The following is a 24,803-nucleotide window of genomic DNA, read 5'->3' on the forward strand; positions in this document are numbered from 1 at the left end:
CATATGATTGCAGAAAGTCTTTGACTACCTTCCACATTTGAAGTCACTAAAAATTTTTAGATATTAAATCCAAAGTATTATTGTATCTAAAATATTTGATTTTTGGAAAGTCATGACAAGCTTAAAGAATATATAATCGTGCTTTTCCTTTTAAAATATATAGTTATCTTTTAAAATAAAATAGATTATTCTTAAACTGAAATTTAAAAGTATCATAAGATTTAAAAGAATTATTCTTAATATTATGAATAAAAAGATCACAAGACATACTTCATTGGATTCATTTGACCAAGGTTGAATTAAAAGTCAATGTTGATTTCATTGTTCAAAGATGAAAATACTCTAGTTTAAAGAAAATTATTCTTTATTGATCAAAAGCTGCACTGCTTACTTTGAGTATAAGATAAGAATTTCTAATAAAGACATCTCATAAACCTTATTATTTTACTACTTAATAAGTGATCTTAAAATCAAATCACAATAAAAACATGCTTTAATGGACATAGCGATGATTTAATATAAATGCTGATATAAGGTATTTGATGTTCTTGTGATCTATATATACAGTGTCGTATTACGTGAAGTCTTGCTTGAAAATGCACTGGGTACTTGGCTGTAGAAGGGAAAAGAAAATTGCAACAAAAGGTCCTAACAATCCAATAGGATTATAGAGAAATTGCAATTAAACTTTAACAATCATAATCAAACATTAAGCAAGCTCAATTAAATTTTATTGAAGTTATAAAAGAAACACAAGGAAATCCTAAAGAAATATAAAAGAATATTGAAGAAAACTTAGTCAAATCCTAACAAAAATCTAAATAAATCTTAAATTCTAACCAAATCCTAATCCTAATCCAACCTTAATCAAACCCTAGACAAACCCTAAACAAATCCTAGTCAAATCCTAGTCAAATTTTAACTCTAAATCCTAACCAAACTCTAATCCTAATCAAATCCTAAACCCTAAACCAAATCCTAACTTAACCCTAACTCCAAACCTTAATCAAATCCTAATCCAAACCAAATTCTAATCACAGATTTGAAATTTAAATAACTAAAGATTGAATCATTGATTCTAATTCAAAATTTGTATACTTCTTGGAATTTAAGTTAGCAACAAGCATACAAATTTTGAAGAAAATCGCACTTACCAATTAGTGGATGACCTCAAAATTCCGCTCAGATGTTGGCTGGCCTCTCCTTCTCTAATCTAATGTCAAACTTCTAGTACCAATATCTCCTTTTTCCACCGTTCGATTGCTTTTAAATTTTACTTGCATATGGAAAATCAAGTCTTCTACTAATAAAACCAAAAATCTCTCCAATCCAATTGGCAAATTGCTAGATATCTAAGAAAACCTTATGGGTCCTCAAAACCCTAAATCCTGAGACCTTAGCCCACAAAAACCTTCATATGTATCAATCTAGCCATTCGATTGACTTCAAATCTCTTGTACAAATTTACAACCAGCATACCAATAAGTTTCTAAATTTTCACCCATAAAAATGCTACAAAAGTCACGAAATTCAAAAATTTATAAATCGGTTTTATTTCTCAAAGATCTAAATTCACAGAGAACATCACTTGCTTTGAAAATCCCTCAAAAATCCAATACTGATCCAAACGACACAAAATCACCTCTCAAAAATTTCTCCACAAGTCTTCCCCCTAATTCGGCTCTCCGATCTCCCGAAGAACCCTTGAGTCGCCGTCAGAGTGCGGTTTTGTGCCTCAGGGTCTGATTTCGACTCAGGTTCATAACCGGTCCTCTTTGGGTATCAACTTTTGTCTTCTTGAGATAATTTTTACTAATTTGAGCTCCTAAATCCTCCCTACACATGCCTATATCCTTTATTTTTCTAATCTACCTTGTTTTATCTTATTTATGGCCTTCCAAAGTAAATAGAAGCATAATTTGCAAATTGGCAGCATTAGCACCTTTGATTTTTCTACCCTTTGACTAATATCTATTTTTCCAAGATAATTTGCTATAATATTTTTGAAGTGAGATCCTCAAAACATGATATTTTCTTCACCCTTTCACTTATTATCCATGTTACATCACAACAACGGTGATTGGTCTAGTAGTTCTTTTTAGATAATGATGCCATTTTTGAAATGAATCTATAATGGCAAGAAGATCTTTGTCATGAATTTCATAATTAATCTCAATTACTTAAAAAAAATTGAATAAAAATCTACAAGATGGAGTTTGTTATCTGCTCCCATTTCTGACAAAATTATAGCCATAGCAAAGTCCAATGCATCTATTTTTATAAAAAAAATATCTTAAAAAAGTCGACATAATGAAAAATTAGTGCAAAACTATATGTTGTCTTTAAGGTTTCAAAAGAGGCTTTAGCTTCTTCATTCCACTAAAGCTTGTCTTTATAAGTTAGATATAACGAGAACTACAAATTTATAAAAGTTTTTAATGAAAATCTAGTGATAATTAGTAAATTCTAAAAAACATTGCACATCTTTAATTTTTTTTGAAATCTTTCAATCTATAATAGTTTAGACCTTCTGAACATTCATCATAAGGCCATCATTTGAAATAATGTATCCTAAGAAGTCAACTTCAATAATATAAAATATACACTTTTTTAACTTGGTGTATAATCTTGTATTTTTTAATTTTTGTAACACAAAAGAAATATGAACTTCATATTTTTTTATATTTTTAGAGTAGATTAGGATGTCATCTAAATAATAAACAACAAATTCATCAAAAAATTCACAAAAGATATTATTTATAACACGTTGAAAAGTAGTTGGTACATTTGTGACTCCAAAAGTCATGACATTATATTCAAAATTTCCATATTTAGTTTAAAATATATTCTTCAATTCATCTCTTTTTTTAATGCATACTAGGTTATATACTCTTCATAGATCTATTTTCATATAGATCTTTGTTTGATTTAGTTGATTAAGAAGTCCTAAAATGAAAGATAAAGGATACCTATTCTTCATGGTAATCTTGTTGAGTCCTTGAGAATCTACATACATCCATAGAGATTTATTTTTTTTCTTCACAAATAAGATAGAAGCCTTGGCTAGAGATTTAGAATAGCATATGAAGTTCTTAGCCAAATTCTTATCAATGTATTTCTTGAATATAGCCAATTTTTTTTGTGATAAGCTATAGATTGGTCCAAATAGTCATTGAGCTTCTTCTTAAAGATCAATAGAATAATCATAGGGATGATGCTTTGGAAGAATATCTGCATTTTTTTTTCAAAAGTATCTTAATAATCTTGATATTGGCTTATAATACCACTTAAAAACTTTTCTCCAATAATAATAGGTGTGACAAACATAGTAAAATTTGACTATTTTTTTGCAATATGCATGAAAGCTCTTGTAGCTATCAATAATAATTTGGATATATTAGTCTTATAAGTTTCTATTTACCCAACAAAATCTTCAACTAAACTATAGAAAAAATCAAAATTACAAGAAATATAATATATGAGGGATAATTTTTTTTAGCCATGATAATTCTAAAATAATCAGATTAAAAGGAGATTTAATCAAAATAAATATTATTAAGCTATTAAAACCACTAGTTATTATATCTAAATAAAAAAATTATGTATAACATCTCTAGAAGATAACAAATGATCATCTATTATTTCTACATGATCATGTTTGACTTTTTTAACTAAAAATATATCTTATTTTTTGACAAAGTCTTTGTTTATAAAAACAAACTAAGATTCTTGAATCTAATAAGGCTAAGACTTTATGATTTTTTGGTTCTAAACAAACTTCTATTGTAAAACAAGGTGAAGAATCTAAAGAAAGAATAAGACCTTTACTAGGTGTTACATACGATTCTAGCCATAGATTTCCTATTGTAGCTATAGAAACTCATTTTTTGACATCTTATCTTTTTTTGTAACTATGCTTCTTATTTTGTGATTGTATTATTTCTTTAAATAATATTTAGTATAGTATGTAGATTCTCCACTATATAGACATAATTCTTTTAGACAATGACAAGTCTTTTCTTACTCAATAAGAAGTTTAAAATATATTGTGTCAATTTGCATAGACTTTAGTCTAGTTGAGTAAGCTTCTAAAATCTCAAAAGATGTTATTATAGTTTGATTAATATTTTTTCAATCAAATCTTTATTCTTAGCATTGTTGTATTACATAAAGTCTTGCTTGAGAATGCATTAGATATCTAGATGTGGAAGGTAGAAAGAAAATTGCAACAATAAGATCCTAGCAACTCTAATAGAATCATAAATAAACTCCAATTAAACTCTAATAATGCTAATCAAGCTTTAATCAAATCCAAAAGAAATATTTAAAAAAATTACAAAAGAAACATAAAGAAATTCTAAAGAATTTTTAAAGAAATTATAAATAAATTATAAAGAAATAATAAATAGACCTTAAAGAACTCTTAAAAAAATCTAAAAGAAATCCACAAGAAATCCTTAAAAAATATTAGAAAAATATTAAATAAATTTTAAATAAATCCTAACCAAATCCTACTTTAGTTCTAATTGAAATCGTAATAAATCTTAATTAAATTCTAGACTAAAGTCCAACTAAATCTTAAATCAAATCCTAAACAAATCCTAAATCCTAAATAAATCCTAAATCCTAAACCAAACCCTAAACAAATTAACCTAATCCTAGGGCAGTTTAAAATGTCAATATCTATTGATTATACTATTGATCTTACTTAAGATTTTACACACCTCTCAAAAATTAAGTTGGCAATAAGCACAAAAAATTTGAAGAAGATCAAACTTAGAAGATCAATCCTAAATTCTACTTAGAGGTTGTCTTGCCTTCTACTCCAATCTAAGTATTGAATTTCTAATACCAATATCTCTTTCTTCATCCACTGAATTGCTTCAAAAATTCAATAAAATTGATGTAAATCAAGTCTAGCCTCTATACAAAAAAAAAAAAAAAAAAAAAAAAAAAAAACACTTCAATCCAATTAAAAAATTGCTAAAGATTTTAAAAATACTCACTTATCCTCAAACTCTAATTTTTGAGATTTTAATCCACAAAAACCTTTACTTACTACAATCTAATAGTTCAATTGACCTCAAAATTTGTACACACATTTACAACTAGTATATCAACTTTTTAATCAAATTTTATTTGTAGACATACCATAGAATTCAAGAAATCTTTAGTTTTGAAAACATAATCTCATTTTTTTAAATCTAATTCAATGAAGAACATTATTAATTTTGAAAATTCTCCAAAATTTAAATATTAACTAAATTGATATAAAATCAATGCTTTAAAATCTTTTTACAAGTTTTCTCTCAAATTCCGCTCTTTAAACTACCAAAAAACCTTCGAGTTGCCATAGGTACATGGTTTTGTGCCTCAAGGTCTGATTTTGACCCAAGTTAATAACTGATCTTCTTTGGATATTAATATGTGGTAATTAAGGTAATTTTTTCTTGATCCTATTGATGATTTCTTTTTAAATATGTCTATGTTAATTACTTATCTCATTTTATTTAATTTGAGGTATTTATATTTGTACAAAGCAAATAGAACTCTTTTTTCTAAAAAGACAATATTAAGACTAAATCTTTTATTACCTCCTTATTATTTATTTTTATTTTTCTACATCTTTCTACTACGCTCTTCTATAATAATATCCATATTTTCATTTTTCACCATATAATTGTATTACTATATAACAACATCTTTTAAAGAGTCAATTCTTGCATGCAATAGCTTAAGTAATAAATTTCTATAATAAATCTATTCTTGGCATTATCAACAATTAATCTTTGGTATTGTCTTTCAATCCATATTGAAATTGGTTGATAAATGCTATATCATCCGAATCCATGCCACAAGCAAGATTTTAGAATTCAATAGCATATGTAGTGATTAAATATAATCCTCATTATAGTAATATGAATTTGGTTTCTACCACCTTTTTTCAATCACTTTTTCTAAATATAGATACAAATACTTCTAAGATTAAATTCAAATCATAGAATAATTGTGAATTCTTTTTTATCAAAGGTACAAATCAAGAAAGAACACATTTAAAAAGAAGTGCTTCGATGAATCCAACTTAAGTAAATCCATCATGATATTGAAAAGAATGCAACCTTAAATAGAACTTTACTTATTATAAAAATCCTCAAAATTTTGATCTTGTTCCAAAAAACTTCTGTAACATATTTATCTTTGCCTCTCTTATACTTGTAGTAGCAAGACTCATTGTGAACTTGATTTGCTTGCTTCTCTTAATTGTATAACTTCTTAGCACAAACTTTGAACTTTATTGACTTCTTCCATGAGTGTAGGAATAGTGCCTCTATAATTCACATTAAAAATATGAAAGATTTTTATTCTTAGAGTATTGACAAGCTCGTGAAGATCTGCAATAGTTACAAATGTATTCTCACTTCTGCTAAGAGTAGCATCCATAATCTTTCTTTTCATCCATAGATAACTCAAGTAAATTTAAAAAGTTAAATTAGACGAAGATAATTTAGAGCCTCTAATATCAAATAAAATTTTCTACAAAAAAAGATAATCCACTCTCTTTAAAATAAAATAAAAAATAGTATTAGAAAATTAAATTATTTCTTTACAGATAAATAATCCACAAATATTATAATTTATTGAATTAGAATGGCTATTATCAAAGACGAGAAGACTACAAAGTCTTGAGACAAGACTAAAGACTAGAAAGGTATTGACAAGAGTGAAGAAGGCTACACTCTTGCCTTCATATATACTATCTAATTAAAAGCTACATGGCAATGTTCTATAAGACCTCCAACATGTGCTTACTTTGCTAGACACATCTCTTAACTTGCAAAACAAGTTTTCTATATGTGTGCCACATAGTTAACTTGTTCTATAAACTACCAATATATGTGGCATGTGTTTAACTTGTTGATCAAGTTTCTAACCTATAAATTAACTAAAATACATGTGTAAAGTCAAAACCTTGTCTATAAAGCTTCTAAGAATCTTCTTTAAAAGATATTATGAAATTAATCTATATTTATTTACTTCTACCTAATTATATAGGTAATTATAGAAATATATATATATATATATATATATATATATATATATATTAGTGAGACTATAAAAAAATCTCTAAAAAATAACTATGAATAGTAATTGGCTCTTTTTTATCTAAAAAGGTACTATAATTTTATACTTATTTTTTTAGAATAAATAAGAGCTTTCAAACAATATTATAAATAAAATAAAATCAAAATCAAAATTTCAAATCCAAATTCAAAGTAAATTATGAAAAAACATCCAAAGAAAAATCATAAAGAGTGGTTGGTTCTTTCTTTATTCAAAAAGATACCACAAATTCATACTAACTTCTCTCAAAGCAAGTAAAAGCTTTTTGAAAAGCTTATAAAGAGAAGGACGTTTCTTCAAAATTTAAAATTCAAATTCAAAATATACTATGAAAAAAACCTTCAAAGAAGAAAAATCATGAAGAGTAGCTTGCTTTGTTTTTATTTTTAAGGAGAAAAGCCCATGCAAAGGAGAAGAAGAGAGTGGTCCAAAAGTCAACACCAGCCTATGTCACTCCACCTCAGCCCATACTTTATTTAATACCATACTACTCCATCTTAAGCTCATACCAACCTATCTTCATTCATATCTGTAACTATTTTTTTATTCTTTCTTTCTTTCTTTCTTTTTATTGCAAATAAAATTTTTATGATATTTTATATTATTTTTATATAGTATACCACTTCTTAACACAACAATGTATTATATATGTTGGTGACCTATAGTACAAGGTAACTATGTAGTATACATATAATAACTTATCTTATAAGTTGGACATGTGTCAAAGATCTTATAGAACGTTGTGACATAGCTCCTTATTCAATAGTATATATAGAAATAATAATGAAGCTTTCTTGGTTCTTGAAAAAAAAATTCTTAGTTCTACTTTAGTTTCAAGCTTTTTTAGGTTTTAAGTCTTTAGCAATAGCCATTTCAATTTTTTCTTGAATTTACATGTTTATTTATTTATTTATTTATTTTGTCATCTTTCTTTGAAAAATGTTTCACTTGGTTATTTACATTCTTTTATTTCTTGTCCTTAAGACCATCATATTTTGTAAGAATTTCATTTAGCATACTTCAATCTATATCTATATTTTTAAATTTTTATAAATTATAAAATATCTATAATCTATTTAACCAAAAGAATTATTATAATTATCTTAAGATTGATATTTTAATATATTTTTTTTTCAAAAATAACAACTTATTAATCAATCACTTCATATTGAGTTAAATATAATAATTTATTTAATTAATAAAAACCTATATAAAGTCTTGATTTTGTAAATAGCTTATAAAGAGCCAATTCATCTTACAAGAAAGAAAATACTTTGAACTTTTCATCTTGTTTATGAAGAAGAATAATATGTCTCTTCACAATTCTATGAAAAAAGTAATCATTTTCAAAATTTTGGCTGATCATGTATGTTTAATTGTCACCAATGATATTCTATAATTCTTTAAAAAATTATATTTTCAATGCCATATAGACTAAAAACTTTATCTTTGGCCATTTCTTCAATGGTTTTTTTAACATCATTAAAATTAAAAAGATAGATAAGTCCTTTATTTATAGAAAATGCTACCAATGTAATGTATGATAGTTAATAAAGAATTTGGAGCTTCTATTGCATTTGTAGACGTTACAAATTTTGTATATAAGCTTTTATAAACACTATGGCATGATTTTTCAAACTCATTGGGGTCACTCATTATTGGGACTTGGTAGTTTTGTAACAGAGGATCTTGAATATTTTACCTTAATAGCTTTAAAATATTATTTATTATTACTATCAGCACATGTTTTGGATAGAAACTCGTCAACTCCGGCCACAGGGATTCATTAACCTATGATTCTGCAGCTGAATGAATGATCTCTGGGTTCAATCGCTGCTGGGACACGGTTCAAATTGATGGGACCTTCATGCCGTTGGTCGAAGCTGGAACACAATTCAGTCGTGGTGGATGCAAGGGATGATGATATGTGTGTTTGTTGTTCTCTGCTGATGATGCTACGATGTGAAATTTGAGACATGGTGCTCATGTTCCCCAGCTCGGATCTCTGGAAAACTTTTCAGTTTTGTGTATTGACTTGAAGGGCTAAAGTAATTGCACTTGTAGATTAGTATTACGAGTTTTAATTTGGTGGAAATCTGAGGATCTCCTCGATTCTAGGCGAGATTTCTATAGAAGCATGAACAAAAATAATGCTTCGCCAAATTATCGGTAAGAGGAGCGTATCACTTGTACCTATCGAACCTGGGTATCATTCGATTCGATATTTCAAGCTGAAAGACATGTGACATGCACACTTCTAAAGTTTCAAGCGCTAGCTATTGTCCGAAGTCAAATGTAGCTTGCGTGCAGTTGTCAATTGGATGTAATGCTTGGCCTGACGCTGTTTCCGGGTTTTCAAATATGAGTCAAGGGATCTGTGAAGAAGTTCTCTTCCTAAGTTTAACAATAGACCTAAGAATTTTAGTTCAACCTGATGGGGAGGTTGTGGTACTCTTTGCAAACTGAAATGCTCTGCTGCTTTTTATGCTCTGCAACTTTTGATTGGAAGAGCTTGAACCGCGCTATCGTTCCGCGTGTTTCTGTTCGCACAGCTTTTCAGAACAATAGCATTCCGGGCACATGCCCCACAATAGCAATATTGTCATCTACAATGGACATGAAATGCAAAAAGAGCACGGAGGGGATGTCATTCTAGTCTAAAAGTGAAAAAAACATCAACTTTGTTCTCACTGAATACTCCAGCACTCGCTAGTTTTCTACCACAATAGCCGGCAAAATTCACAGATACACTTTTCACAGGATTCAATTTCAATATTCTGACTTCGCTCAAAAAAAGTTGTTGTATCTTCGTACTACTCAAGGAGTGATGCCCACTCCGAAATTCATTGATTAGGGGGAACAATCGCAAGTGAACAAACTTAAATACACAGGTTTCTAAATATCAGATACTCATTCGATGATAGAAAATCGGCAAATTTTGCTACAGTATAAAGGTTGATATCACACAAGGAGGTGGATTAAGAGAACCTCCACAACATGCCGTCCGACTCAGAAATCCTAATAATAACGCCTGCTAGTGACTGGAATCCCTCTATCTTTTCCGCCACATCACGCCACATCACGACTTTCCTAATCTTATAGGGCTGGTTATCCAGCAGGGATCTACAAGCAATTGCCAATCAATACTTACGAAACTCACAACTATCTCACACACGAACCAGAATTTCTTTGTACTTTTTTTTTTTTCTTTTTTTTTTCTTCTCCACCTGACGGAAAATTAAGATGCCATGAGGGCTCACCCCAAATAAATGAAAGCGAAAGGAATTCGTAGGAGCAGGGGGGGGGGGCATATTCCGGGCTCTGACAAAAACCAGGAGGTAGAGCCACAAATCAATTAATTGCAACTTGTCATCTGATGTGTGGAGGATGGTGTTCAAGCAAGTTGCGAGCTGAAACCCCACAATGTCTTATCTGCTTTCCTTTCTCCCCTTCTTTTTATTTTAATGATCATGCGCCGAAGTGGCCATCATGTACACTTGTCTTGAATTTTGGGTCTCATGATGGCTAGAGTAGTAATGCAGATTGACCTCTATATGATCGAAATCCCGCAATCGAACATGACTCATGGGGTCGAGGTGACCAGGAAATCTAATGGAAGGCATCCCCTGCCGATTTTTACTCCGCCAAAGATTGGAGCAGGGCAGCAGCATCACCAGTGCCATGATCCGAAAATTCTTGGGGGAGTTTCCTGGAAAAGATCCCTTCCATCTAGCGTTCAATTGTGCCAACAAAAAACCGACATGTAGATATTGCACAGAATGATAATAATCGACTTTTCCCTCCTGTTCGATGAAGTTGGTTTTGCCTGGAAAGTACACCTACAAATCATGCAATCTCCCACCCATCGAACATCGTAGTCATTCACTGGGGCAGATTCCTGCACACGTCCTTGTCGAATGGGAGAACGGCCCACTCCCGCTAAGTCAATTCCATCGAAATCAGTGGCACTGGACGCCGAAAGGTGACGCAAGATACTGATTTTACCGAGGTGTATAACCGTGCTTGGTAATCCGATGCACAGTCAGACGAACCTCAAGGGATCGTGTGCAGAAAACGCATGTCATGACTGCAACATGATACTCTTGAAATGATCTCAAGGGTACACCTTCCTGCCAGATTTTAAAGAAATGGAATACGGGACTGGCAGGGATAAAAGAGGAAATAGCTTAACTGATGGTGATGGTGATCAAAATCCAGAGTTTCTAATAAATGGTGCCTAACTTTAAGAGGGAAATTAACCCCAGCGCAACAGCTGCTCCATCGCAGGTGGAATCCAGATGTGTGGACTATAGTTAACAGTGATATTCACGGAGGTTGCCCACAAAACTTTGGGAAATTTCCGAAAGTATTCACCCATTTCGTCCAGTCTCGACTCACCAAAACGGTTCATGTGTGGAATGAATCGACCGTTGTCAATTCAAGGGCCGTCACTGTTTGCATCGGACAAATGCTTCCGAACGGTACCATCATCCAGTCCTTGTCGAAAATGTGGAATGACGGTAACTTCATTGCTGAAGATGGTAAGTTTGACCACCACCCTCAACTGTTTGAACATCGAAGAAGATCATGCAGAGGTGATCTCTATTTGAGCATTTTCTTTCGGAAAAGAATTCCTTCCGAAACAGAACATGTGCTAGTGTTCCTTTGTTCTCATATAAATTCATGCAGCCCATAAACGCCGAAATGAAGAGAATCTTGAGAGCTTATTGGAACTGGAGAGTTCTGCGGGATGCCCAGAATGCTCTACACAAATACCGCTTGATGATGAACAGCTTGAGGAAGCTTCCAACACTGCTCAACTTTAAGGGCAAACGCATTTGTCGCGATCTTGCGAAATATGAGGTTATATCTTGAACCCTGAAGTGAATTTCCTTTATGCATTTTCACACTTTCATTCAAAACCAGATAACTCGTACAGAAATTAGACAAGAAAAATTTCCTCGACGGGCTTACGTGGTTAGAAAAGTGAAAACATTGGAGGTTGCTGCCTTGTCATGCGGGAAAACAGGGATGGAGAAGGATCATGACCCAGGTGCCACAGATAAGACAACTGAAAGGGATGTTTTGGACGAGCATGTGGCTCTAAATCCACTTCATTCTTCGCTGTTAGAATTGAGCCTTTAGAATCTAGAACAGGCACATGACAGGGAAGTACGGCATCCCTTGTGCCTATTACCGTAATTCGCTTCGAGTTCTGTCGTTCTCTCTACATTCGTGGTTCGTCACCGTTTGCTAAAAACAAGAGGATGAGTCTAGTTTTTGAGCACCATGTAAATGGAAAAGAATCCAATGATTTGACATGTAAAGCACTGAGTTTGGTAGGAATAATCCCTGCAAGAACAAGTACATGCGAATTTTCCAGTTAAACTAATCGAGTCAGGTAATTGTCGAGCCTTGGTAGATTGAGTGTGGTTTACGCGGCTGGTCTACCTTAGTCATGTATTTGTGAGTTTGGTGGCGAAGTGCATAGCCGTCGTAGGTGTAGCTACGTCTTCAGAAGGATTGACCTTGAACGTTGCTTCTCTGAGCCAACCTCTACGATGTCGAGTGCCTACCAACATCCACCGTAGAGTATCATCGTAACCCTCAGAAGAGTACGAGAAACTGTTTCGATAACCTGGAATACATACCAGAAACAGCACCAGATTGGATATTCGACATATTTGGAAGGAAGCGGCTGACACCAGCCTACAGCACACAAAAGTAACAGGTTACAAGGCTTTGCAAGGCTGGGTGGAGCACGATGGGGATGAATCCAGATCTCTGCTCTGATTTGGAAAGTACCCGGCGCTTGGAGTTTGCGAGACTAATTCCAGTAAAATACTAGAGGAGAAACAATATTTACCCCCAGATTTTCCTTGTGGCATACCTGAAATACCAAACCGAATTTGAAACGGGTGGGTCTGAAAAAAGAAGAAAATGCTATACTTGAGCTTACCTTGGCAGGGGACTTAACGACGATGCGACGAATTTTTTGTGACTCGTGCGGGATTCTTTGCCGGTGCTTCCCAAACAACGAGCATGATGGGAAATTTTCATACCCTTGTTACTGAGCACTGTGGTCCACGGAACGACAATCTCGGCATTGAGAGAATTAGAACAGACGTGCGAAGAACTAAAACGCTGACACTTAGGCCTATTTTACACCGAAACTCGTCGGTAGTTCTGCACAACGATTCTGATTCTTCTGTTCTGGGGTTAACCAGCCTGGAGTTATCGTCGGTGCAACAATGCAATGGATATTCTACTTCCCCGTATTTTATTCCCATTCTTTTCCATTATACAGTTCTAGCTCCTGTTGGACACGATGCAGACACAGTGTGCGCAGATGTACCAGCTCTGATAATTTTACGAAAACAGCCGAACCAAGTTTTCCAGCAGGGCTTGACATGTTCATCTTGTACACAAGGCATGTCCTTATTAAAAACACATCAGCTTTCGCCAGCGCAAGGATAAGAAACTCACTGCAGCGCTGCCCTATGAATTGTCAACCTTTTCAGACTCTTTATCGCAGCTTCTGGGGGAGGCTTGCCACGCACTGGTGGCACAGCGCCCCTGAACGCGCTGAGGGCACATGACAATTGATTAAACGACGACAAGCCCCAGCAGCAGAAGCGACAATCCCGCGTCCTAAAATCAGTTACTAGACAGCTAAGGCACCGATTCTTGCTCTCGTTGCGAACGGCACCCAGGGAAGACCCAAGCACAGTGCTCGTCATCTACGGTGCCCGACGGTGCCATGAAGCATCGACTTCCGCCCGCATGCTAGTGAGGGGCTGCTCTCGGTAGCCCAGGCTGCGTGAGGGAGCCTTTTCGCCGGGAGCATTCCATCGCTGCAGACCTCGATTCAAACGACGCATGCATGCTTGGATGCGCGAAGCTCCAAGCCTGCGACCACGGGAAGAGACCCCGGGTCATGTCACGGGCGTGGGTGACGTCGCATGCGTGGAACATGCTGTCCCTTCGTGCACAGGATTCCTTCCCTCTGTGTCTTCGTGTGTGTCTCTCTCTAACCCTCGCCCTCTCCTAATTCTGCGCGCGCGTGTGTGTGTGGGGCCTCCGCGAATGTGCGGCGCCGCATGTCGCTGCTCCTGCCTCGTCGACGTCGTCCATGCTTCGTCCATGCCTTGCTGACGTCGTCCATTTGTCGTCCGGAGTGCCTCGGTGGGGTGGTTTCTCGCGTTCGTGGATGTGTAAAACGCACACTCAATCTCACACACGCAAGTGATATATTTAAAACACTACATAAGTTCTGAAAGTTAATCTATGAGAGTTTAAATTTTTTGATATTCTTTTAAGACTTATTTTGATACATATTCAAAATGCATATTTTCATTAAAAAAACAATGTACATTCATTATTCTTACATGCAGTTTTAGATGTAAAGACACGTCTAAATTTACATGGTATGGAATGATTTTTAACTAACAGATCATGGCAGATAGTACTAAAAAGCATCTATGAAAGGTTGGCAACTAGAGTTTGAGGTGTGGAATTCCAATTCTCCCTGATTGATTATAGTACAGAGATGTGACCTCTTCTCATGTCAAAATGAAGAAAAAGAATAACAGGACAAACTGTTTTTCTACTTGCACAGTGAGAAATAAAATAAAAACAAAGACTTTAAAACAAAAATGCACCTGGTCAGTAAAGTGTGTTGTGATATGTGTATGTATAAAACAAAACCTGACAATCAAGTTTTCAAGTATTCAAATCATATAAATGCAGTTCGTCGTATTGCTGATAAAAGCTAAACATGTCATCCAAGCAATCTAACTTGATTGAATTCTGTTTTCACATGTTGGTTGAATATTTGCATCACATACCTCTTCTAGAATCATCATACAACCCAATATTGCTACTAGAAAATTAAAATTGGAAATTTCAATAAATTGTTCATTACATACACACCTACCCCCCTTTGTGTCTACAACCATTGATAATAGAAAGTGGGGGGGGGGAAATAAAATAAAATAAAACAAGGTGGATATGAATTGGAGTATTTACAACAAATTTATGACAATTCAAACTCATTTTGTCACTGGGTTTGGCTCAAGCTTGGCACCTCATGCGACGAATTCTTCATACTTTCGTCAGTCAAGCTGGCATTTGTCGTCAACAAATTCTGCGTCCTTCGTCGACCAGGGTGGTCTTCGTCGTCAACGCCGTGAGCAATGCAGTCTCGTCTCTAGCGCCATGCGAATCACACACTTCAATCAACTAATCGTCGTCGAGAATTCGGATTTAATCTAAGAGCAGCCTGAGATCTGATGCTGCCGATGGCCGACTTTGTTACTATTGTAGTAAACTTCCGGTCACTTCAACTGAACATTTGATGGCTGTGCTTGAGGCGAGAGTCTCCGAGCATCACTGCATGCGGCGAATGTACTCTCTATTCTCGATTATCTGCAGCAACGCAAGGCTTCTGATACGAAATGGATCGCCTTGGTGACGGAGATCGTCTGCTTCAGTTTTATTTTATTATTTTTTGCGTGCGTAACTATTCGCGAGTGGTTACAGAAGTGTTGTGAGGAATTCCCATTAGTTTTTATCGTCCCTGTTGGGATTCTGGGCATAAGCAAATCCCAGAGTACTAGTGGGTTCAGTACACTTGGCGCCATCGTTGCCGCCGCAGCGAGGCTCAACACATGGAGGGAAAAACAAAATGACCATACCTCACCGGCCTACTTCGTCTTGGGTCAGTTGTAATTTTCTGCCCAGGCCATGGCTCGTTCTCCTACATTATTGCACGCACAAAGTTCTACTCAATTCCAGGTCACTAGCGTCACTCCACCGACTCCGTCCATAAATTTTCCCAAACCCAAGTACTATTCATGGCCGTCGTGTACGCAACGCACCGCATTTCAACATCCTCTTTGTTTAACCTAACTCGCGTTTTATTGTCAACCAAATGTCAGTGGGACCGGAAGGGGTTGACCAACAACTGAAATGTCGCGCACTTGATTGGTGATTTACAAAATGCATGCATCCTTTCTTCATTCGGCAATGAACCATTAATATATATTCCAGCCAGCTATATTCTACAATGCATGACCCACATGTGACCTGCTTTCAGGAGGGATACAACGCTTTTCTGCGGTTATGCTTTCGCCATCCTCACACGTGTGCAATGGGGTCCTTACTTATCTTTCACCCTTGTGCGATGTTGTCACGGAGGGACGATGTGGTCGACGAAGGGCCGTCGATACGGTGGGATTGTAGCCAGATGATTCTATTCAGAGCATACAGAAACGCTTGACGAGTGACAGATTATGGTACATATTTTTATTCATTTTTCCTTCTGGAAACGTATTGTGGTCCAGGAATTGTGACACTTTCCACAAGTGGTCAAAATTAAGGGGGTTTCCAGGTTAAGATTAGCTTGTTGTAGAGATGGCATCGACACCCACCCCAGTAGGAGTTGATCGAAGTGATAGGATCCACCGACATTCCTCTTATGGAACAATTACTGATCTTGGTAGTGCAGGGGTACAGGATCAGTCGTATTCCAGGTCAAGTGACATCTTCTGCGATGGTGCTTTTGGGAATTGTGGAAGGTGTCGATTTATCCTCCCTCGAGCTTCTTCGGAGTTAGGACGCATCCTGAGACTGACAGCGCTGCAGTGATTACTGGATGCAGTGCGTATTCCTGACCAGCTTGCTCTTTGTTTCCAGGCTACTTTGCTGCAGAACCTGAATGTCATAGTTAGTTTTGCAAATGCCTCACGTGTGTGACGCATGAGCTTCAGAAAATATTTCCTCTAGGCGTGAAGTTCACTAGACTTTGCAAATGGAATGGCCGATCAGTAGTGCGATAGCTAAATCGATTCCAGCTCTGTTCTCTTCTCTGTCTGCACCCCGACATACCACATCAGACTCTTTTCTTCAAAGCCTGCCACCTCGCTCTCTCAGCTCCTCAAGCTACTCGGTCATGTGCCATCTACTTGTGGCTAGTTCATAGCAGTTGGATGTTGAAGGACCTTGTAAACTTTGTCTGCGCCACGGCCATGGTTTGTTCTACCAGATTCATTGCAAACGATGTCTCGTCTAACTGATAAATCACGACTCGTAGGTTTGGTAGAGTTCCTTGAGAGAAGATTCTAACTAACCTGATCTGTGCAATACTGGAGGCGTATTCAGCCATTCTGGCAGTTCTTTGAATGTTGTTGCAAGGTGCTGGAGAGACAACGGTCTGTAATGAGTGTATCGATCTCAGTGAGCCTCCTCAATCTGAACCCTTCAGTGGCCAGTTTATTGCCTTTGTGTGGATAGGACATGCTTTCTTTAGTGAGTCGCCCTTGCAGTCGTTCTGCTGCACTACCAACGAGTCATGGTTAAGGGTCAGGTGTTACAAACCTACACTTACTGATGCGATTGCTGCTCTGAGTGTAACCGTGTAACTTCCCAGTAGTTCATCGTAACGTGAAATGTAGCTTCAGTGATTTGAGAACCAAGTACTGTAGTAGTGAAAGCCATGGCGTTGCATGACTTGTTGGTCGGCAGCGCTGCACATACCAAGCGGAAGTGGGATACGAACTTGATGTCTGGAGCGGTAAAGAAAGAGAAAATTCGGTCAGGAATTTTGGACGAACAACTGGAGAGTGTCGGGGGAGCTTGTATGCGCTGTTTAGCTCCGGCTTTCACTTATCTTTGCAAATCGTGTGTGTCCTCCTTATCTGATGACAATCCGGACCACCATGATTCTTCGGGAATTCACCTGCACACGAGGCGATCAGACAATCTTGCTGCCCAGGAAAGCTTCTGCCGCCCCGATTCGAAAACCTGGAACCAGCCACAGAATTCGTCCTCGCTTTCGACAGGGAGTATGGTTTCCTGCAATCCGGCGCAGTTGATCTATCAAGAAACTAGCTGGCATCAGCTTTCTCACTTGCATCATCATTTGGAGTTGTCATCGCTGGAGTATGGAAACCTCCAGCCGCCGTTTCTGAAGTCCCCAACATTACCGGTAGCAGTCTCTCTTGTGTCAGGTCTGGAGGATGTGGCCACAAGCCATGACTATGGGATCGGTGCCGTGGTGGGACAGCACACCCTCTTTGGCAATCTACACCCCTCGAGGCATTTCTTGGATTTTCCTTCGAAGGTGATAGTGGGACAGTGTGAGCCTGCGCCGAGTAAACGGCAACAACAGTTACTGTCTGCCAATTCGTCTTGCGCTGTGGGTAGTGTCACAGCGGAGACAGCTTACACCAACAACACTTCCGAGGCCAGTAGCCAACGAGGCCCATTTTCTGTTGCACTTCAGAACGTTTACTCGAGCTCACAAGTTTCTACATTAGATTCGGAAGATCTTCGTGTTGGTCATGGAAGGTTTGGATCTGGGTCGCACATTGGGCACCACCCATATGCTTACGCTTCTGCGGTAACCGAAGAAGCAAGGCCAGAAGCAGAGCATCAATATTTGTCTGGGAGCGCCATGGAGAATGCTACCTGTAGTGAAGGTTCACCAGAACTGGTCACAAGGCGAGCGTACAGAGGGGTTAGGAAACGACCATGGGGGCGGTGGTCAGCGGAGATTCGTGACAAGATTGGGAAATGCAGGCATTGGCTCGGCACGTTTGATACAGCTGAAGACGCAGCAAGAGCGTACGACGCCGCCGCAAGGAGGTTGCGTGGTGCGAAGGCGCGCACCAATTTCGAACTGCCTGCTACCCTCTTGTCGCCTCCTCCAGCTGAATCGCCTGATTTGCTTCCAGGGGAAACCATGCACGCTCGTGCTTCTAGGCTCTTACTTAAGCCTGGTTTCCCTCTCTCTCGTTCCACCTCAGCAAACTCGAAGCATGGACAACCTACTCCTGCTGATGCTGCTAAATTTCATGCTCAAGCAACGGAAGAAACCAAGCCAGCGTCCAACACATCCCCTATGCCTTCTGGCCAAGCTGTGGTGTGCCAGGGGTCGAACGGCATGTCGGAGTTAGATCTTTCTAATGGATATGGCAGCCCAAAGTCATGCTCCAGCCTGGACAGTACGCAGGAGTCGTCTGCCACTTACAATCCATCCGAAGCTGGAACTCATTTCCCTCCCTCTAGACTTTTCCCATCGTCACGATTCTCCGCGGTGGACTCTCATCCCGGGAGATCTTGAATGCCTTGTGCCGCCCTACTTCGAATTTCCAAGACTGATGGGTCCTCTTGAAAGAGCTTGTTTTTGTCTTTCGTCAGATGTGGGTGAAGAAGTTCATAGCAGGATTGTAGCATATGAAGCGAGATTTGCGTCTGCTGGCGAATGTCTTATTATAGCCCAAAATGGTCCAAATGTGGAACTTGGCGGAGGTAATGTCACCGATAGCAATCATAGTATTTCTAGGCTCATTTGCTCCATTGCAGTTGTATGGATCTCATGTATGCAAATTTAGAGCTCCAAAATCATCTTCCCAGTGAGAGGGCACTTCGATACATCGGCTCTGTTTGTTTTTCTACAAGACCCCCCCCCCCCCCCCCCCCTTCAAGTCTGCTTGTGAAACAGAAACTATCTTTGCTATCTTCAAAGGAAGCATCGCCACGACCAAGACTGGTGATGCTTCCCGCATGCGAGTACCCAATTCTCTTCGTATCTTTTATGCTTCGCCGACATCATGAAAGTTGAGTGGTGATTATCTCAGAAAAGATCAATTGATACACAATATATTGTGTGTACAAGGGTGACACCAAGAGTTACAACTCTTGGTGTAAGGTCAATACAGAGTAGATAGTATTCTATACAGAAGAATTATATTATATAGTATAATTCTCCCAATACTCGCACTAGTACACTAATCTTCATCCTCGAATTGAATTTCATCCATAGCAGAATTTCATCCATTTTAAAATGGATATGTGTGAGAAACATAGGGTTTCAATCTCCTTTTTGGTGTTGCATTGTTGGAAAGCTCTTTTGTAGATTATTCTGAAAATTAACTCATAAATTATATGACACCAAATATGTTTCTTTATATTTGTTACACTGATGTTTTAAAGTAAGAAACAATATAAAATATAAGACAGATATGAACAAAAACAAACATGAACCACTTGAACATGTTGAAAATACATGTGATTTATTACTGCTTTAAAGAAATTAAAAATAAAAATAAAAAACAATCACAGTCTACACTAAAGTACCAAAAGCTACCAACTATCAAATTATTAATTAAAAGATAAATTAATTTAAAACCACCAACATTACCTAAAGTTTTTCATTAAAATAATTTGAACTAAAAACGTTACACTAGGTAACAATTTGAACTAAAAACGTTACACTAGGTAATTATTTTGAAGCAGGAGTTTAATTAGCTACAGAAAAATATCATCCTTGGATTGAACTTGTTCAATGAATGAGTGACAAAAGAAATGTAAAAGATTAGAAAAATCCTTCTTAATTCATGACATTGGGTATGGCATGTAATGCAACAATAGGCGAGTGAATTAAAGATCTAGTGTGACAATTAAAAAAAAAAAAAAAAAAAAACATTTGACAGGTGACGATTATACTGAATGAGAGGCATTTTTTATCCACATTCGTTCATACTGGATGTACGCTCTCTTGCGCGGGAGGCCGCTGCTGCGCTTTTCAAACGAGGTGCCACTGCGGCATCGAGCAGTACTAGCGGCATTCGGCGTCCACAAAGAGACGCCGAGACGGGCAAAATAGCCGTTAAGGCAACTGAATTCATTTCTCTTCCATATCTGTATTCGTGTTGCGTCAGCTATTACTTCTTCACTCTTCGCAATCAATCTCCATGTGGGTATCGCTCTGTTGCAAGCGAGTGTGTGCATTTGTGTCACAGGTTAAACCTTAGCCTTCACCATCGCCGATAGAGAGTCTGTCATCCTCTTGCCGCTGTTGTTTTCGAGGTGCTTGATTGCAGAGTGTTTTTTTTGCTGTCCTTGATTTGTCTGCCGTTGTAAGGGATTTGTTTTTTTTCGGTATAGCGATGGTTCTGTGAGAGAGAGATTGCCGTAATTTTCAATGTTGCGCGTTTGAAGTTCTGGAGTTGGCGGTATTCGGATAGCTCGAGCTGTTTTTCAAGTTTGGCTCGAGGGATTAAGCAGAATGGCGTTGCGGGCGAGATCGCGTGCGCCTCAGGATGAGAATGCTGCTGTTCCACATCTCGCTGGTGCGTTTTTTTTTCAGAATCCGATCATTTATGTGCTGGGTTTTCGTGCCGGTTGGTTTTGGTACAACGAAATCTTCTCTGCAGTAGTTCTTGCTTGAACTCATGATGTTTGGTCACTGACGAATATTGTGCTCGGTGTCATTCAACCTTCCTTGTGATTCTGCATCTGAATTTTATTTATCTCTCCTTTCTCACAGAACGAAGTTCTTTTGGAATGCCGGAGTTCGTAATGTGTGAACAATGTGCTTTCGATGACGATAATGAGATAATGTGGAATCCATGGCATAAGGAGTGAAGATACTTCATGAATTGGAAGCCCATAGCTCATGAGAATTGGTCTTCCTGTTGTATGCAGTATTCTTGCAAGAGCAACCTAAGTCTAATCCATGACTAACGAAAATTCTTTTGTGCAAAGATCCCAAGAGCAGAAATAGAGTTGCTAACCCAATTTAAGTTTGAAGTAGAGATATCAATCCGTGAAGCCCTGTTTGTCGAAATCCTAGGTTATCTGCTTGTTTAATTAGTGTAGTGCTTTGAGGGTATGGAAAGAGTGGCCTTACTGGGCAAAAGTTTGGTTGAAGAGATTGAAAGAACAAATGTCTGGTGACTACTTAGCTGACTACGATGGTGCTGAATTCGTGGGTTTGTAGCACTGAATCTCTTGCGTACCCAAGCCATCTTTCGTGGGTTTTTTGACCCACGTTTCTTATGGTTTTTGTGGTTTGCACCATCTGCGTGACAAATTATTCCTGTGTCATCCTCATACGCCTTGCGACTTGCAGGTAAGATGCAGCTGCAAAGTAATCCCAGCATGCCCATGATGGGCAAGACTGCTGGTCTGCAACAGCAGACAGGCAATTCGGAGAGGAAGACGCTGTCCAACATTACCAATACGATGAAATCGGCAGGGGCTCCTTTAAAGTTCTCTGCGAACCTTCTGGACGTTGAATACTCATCCTCTAAATCAGTACAAACCACAGCGAGAAAAGGACTGTCTGCTCGCGTCCCACTTCGGAACATCACCAATGAGAACGTCGTTGTCAATCCGTCGCCTGGGAACCCCTCAGCCAAAGAAGCTATGCTGGTACGCAAATGTAATCTTTATCTCCTGATCATATCTACATGTTTTTCTCAGGATTGATCGAAGTAATTGGCAGCCCATGATGCCCATCCTTCTTGAGCGTCATTTCACTCAGTGATTGGGATTTGTTGTGCCCTCGTGTAGAAGACCTCTAAGCCAAAGGTCGCTGGGCCAAAAACCGAAGCTCCGAAGTCCGAGCAGCTGAAACCATGGTCAAAGTACAACAAGCCCCTGGCTGATCCAGAGTTGGAGAAGCTGGTGCAAGAGTGGGCTGAGGAAGGTATAGAATTACCTGCAGGAAAGAGTGGTGATGATATCGAGATTTTACTCAAAGAGCAAGCGGATAGAGGTTCTCACTTATCCTAGATCCTTGAAATGGTGATTGTTAATCAAGTTCTCTGTAGTAGCTGGTGCGCACTGAGTTGGACAAATATGTGCTCACAATCTCTCCTGAAGTTCTGCAATAGAGAGTCGCTGTTGCTAGTTTATGTGAGCAATTATTCACTATTGAACACATGATCGACAGGATAACTTGTTGCAAGTTTAAACCGCATTTTAGTCGTGCTATACTTGAAGTTGGATGATCATTTTGTTTATAACAGAGATTGAGGAGCGAGTAGCTGCAATAAGGAACTTCCGCATGCCGCTTCCATCGTTCGTGAGGCATTATGATGATGTTAGTTCTCTTCACTTTAGTTCAGACGGAACCCCTGTGTTGGTCCTTGATATAGTCTTTGTGATGAAAGGGTGCTGTTTCAAAGTTATATTTATTTTCAGTTTCGTCAGCTTGAAGAACACTGTTGTCTAATTAAAAGCCTGGGTAAGTGGGTTCAATGAGTTTTGGGTACTGTACTTCACTTAGAACCCTGCATTCTTGAAATTTGGATTCGCGTTTTATTTTTATTTTCCACTCATTGCGGAGTAACCTTGACCTCTGTCGTTGAGATCAGCTACATTCGACCATCAACACGGTTTGCAATATATGATGCAACTATTAATATTAGCTATTCGCATCCACAGAGTATGGAGATGAAGAGCGTTCTTGAAATGGATCCTTACGAGGAGCAATTCACACGGAGCATTGATCCCGAAGTCCCCTTTCCAGGTTGGAGTCTATGCTCGACTGCGTGATTTCTACAACTTTAAAGTCCTTAGGGTTCATTGTTCTGTTCCAATTCTCCAAGCATAATTAATAGTCGTCGATCGTGAGATATAGCTAAGATATGTTCGTATGATAACTGTTCATTCCATCTCCTTGAGGGTGTGTACTTTTTGTGCAGAGATGGATTGGGGTAAGCCAAGCGGACTGGTAGATGAATTCCTTGTCCACCCCGGTGCTGAGGAGGATCTTCCAGACATCCCTGACACTTGGCACGTCGTGAAGAGCCCTCCACCTGCCTCACAGAAACCCAAGGTGAGGAAGACGTCTACCAGAGTGTGGCGGTGAAGATTTCTGGCCGAAGTCTTCTTCACCTTAGCACGTTCTAAGACGTTTCAATCGCAGTCCCGCTGGTTCTCGTCGCTGCCCGCTGATTCATGGAGATCTGCCGATATGGATTCATTGATTGCAGACATAAAAGCCATCTTGTTCTACATGCCGTTGTTGGGTTCCAAGGGGTTTTCAGTGTCCGCAGTCCGTAAATACATATAATTTCTCTTTCCAATTCGTTTTGGAAATGGGCAGAATGTGCAGCCTCCTCACTTTGTACATACGACTCCGAAGTATCGACAAGCTGTCTCCCAAACTATTGACGCGCATTCTAGTCACTGTTCCCGTTTAATCCCTCACAACCTGTGTGTGCGGTTCTGTTCTACGGACAGACTTTTCTTTCTTGTATTTGTACATTTGCCTCTTTATCTGTGAAGCTTTCCTTTCCTGCACGTTAGATTTTGCGGTTATCTTTATATTTTTTGGGCACCTACTGTCTTGAGATGATTTGCAATTTTGCATCCTCGTCCAAATACTTAATATCCGACGGGATCTAAATACATACTATCTTCTCAAATGAGTTAATATCTATGTAAATCGTCACTTGAGCCTCTTGACTTGTCCCCCCTCATACATGATGAATGACACCCGTGTTTAAAGTTTATGAGATGTATATAGCAATGACGAAGGTGAGATTGACTAGCCGTCTCTTGTTCTACCTGGACTTGGTAGGAGCATACTTGTTTTGTCTAAATTCCAAGTTCGACTTGTTAACTACTCTATTTACAGTTACATTTGAGATTCTGTTTTGCGACATTGCCAGTGATTTACAGCGTAACACTCTGTTTCGGTTTCGTCCTATTTCCTTGAGACGCGGTGTGTAAAACATAAAAAACATGCCTTTTGCCACCAACCCGAGTTTTGTAAGTAGACTAGGAAATGCACTCAGTAAAGTAGCGACAATTCTAATTGATGCACATTTTCTGTTCTAAGGGAGTTTACTTCGGCATTCTAAACCTAGTGTGGGTCCTTTTAA

At 37.8% G+C, this 24,803-nt stretch overlaps 2 protein-coding genes and 1 long non-coding RNA gene across 4 annotated transcripts; 2 read left to right on the forward strand and 1 right to left on the reverse strand.

Moving 5' to 3' along the window:
• Positions 1–16,413: 16,413 nt before the first annotated feature.
• Positions 16,414–17,393, reverse strand: LOC149986291 (uncharacterized). 2 transcript variants are annotated; one of them, XR_016500933.1, is made up of 2 exons: positions 17,253–17,393; positions 16,414–16,827 (listed from the first exon to the last, which is right to left on the reverse strand). It is a non-coding gene; the product is annotated as an uncharacterized LOC149986291 (long non-coding RNA). The 2 variants fall into 2 exon arrangements; XR_016500932.1 differs by having other exon boundaries at positions 16,414–16,836; positions 17,253–17,392.
• A 224-nt stretch (positions 17,394–17,617) lies between these two features.
• On the forward strand, positions 17,618–19,557 carry LOC112277106 (uncharacterized). The gene has a single exon (XM_024509073.2). It carries the CDS (start codon positions 17,618–17,620, stop codon positions 19,244–19,246), a length of 1,629 nt encoding a protein of 542 aa, XP_024364841.1. The 3' UTR covers positions 19,247–19,557.
• A 1,077-nt stretch (positions 19,558–20,634) lies between these two features.
• Positions 20,635–24,379, forward strand: LOC112277129 (uncharacterized). The gene is made up of 7 exons (XM_024509144.2): positions 20,635–20,927; positions 21,127–21,257; positions 22,040–22,341; positions 22,483–22,687; positions 22,941–23,014; positions 23,359–23,443; positions 23,619–24,379. Exons 1-7 carry the CDS (start codon positions 20,635–20,637, stop codon positions 23,783–23,785), a joined length of 1,257 nt encoding a protein of 418 aa, XP_024364912.1. The 3' UTR covers positions 23,786–24,379.
• Positions 24,380–24,803: the final 424 nt, after the last annotated feature.

Source organism: Physcomitrium patens, chromosome 25, assembly GCF_059467195.1.
Source record: "Physcomitrium patens ecotype Gransden chromosome 25, ASM5946719v1, whole genome shotgun sequence".
NCBI classification, from domain to species: domain Eukaryota; kingdom Viridiplantae; phylum Streptophyta; class Bryopsida; order Funariales; family Funariaceae; genus Physcomitrium; species Physcomitrium patens.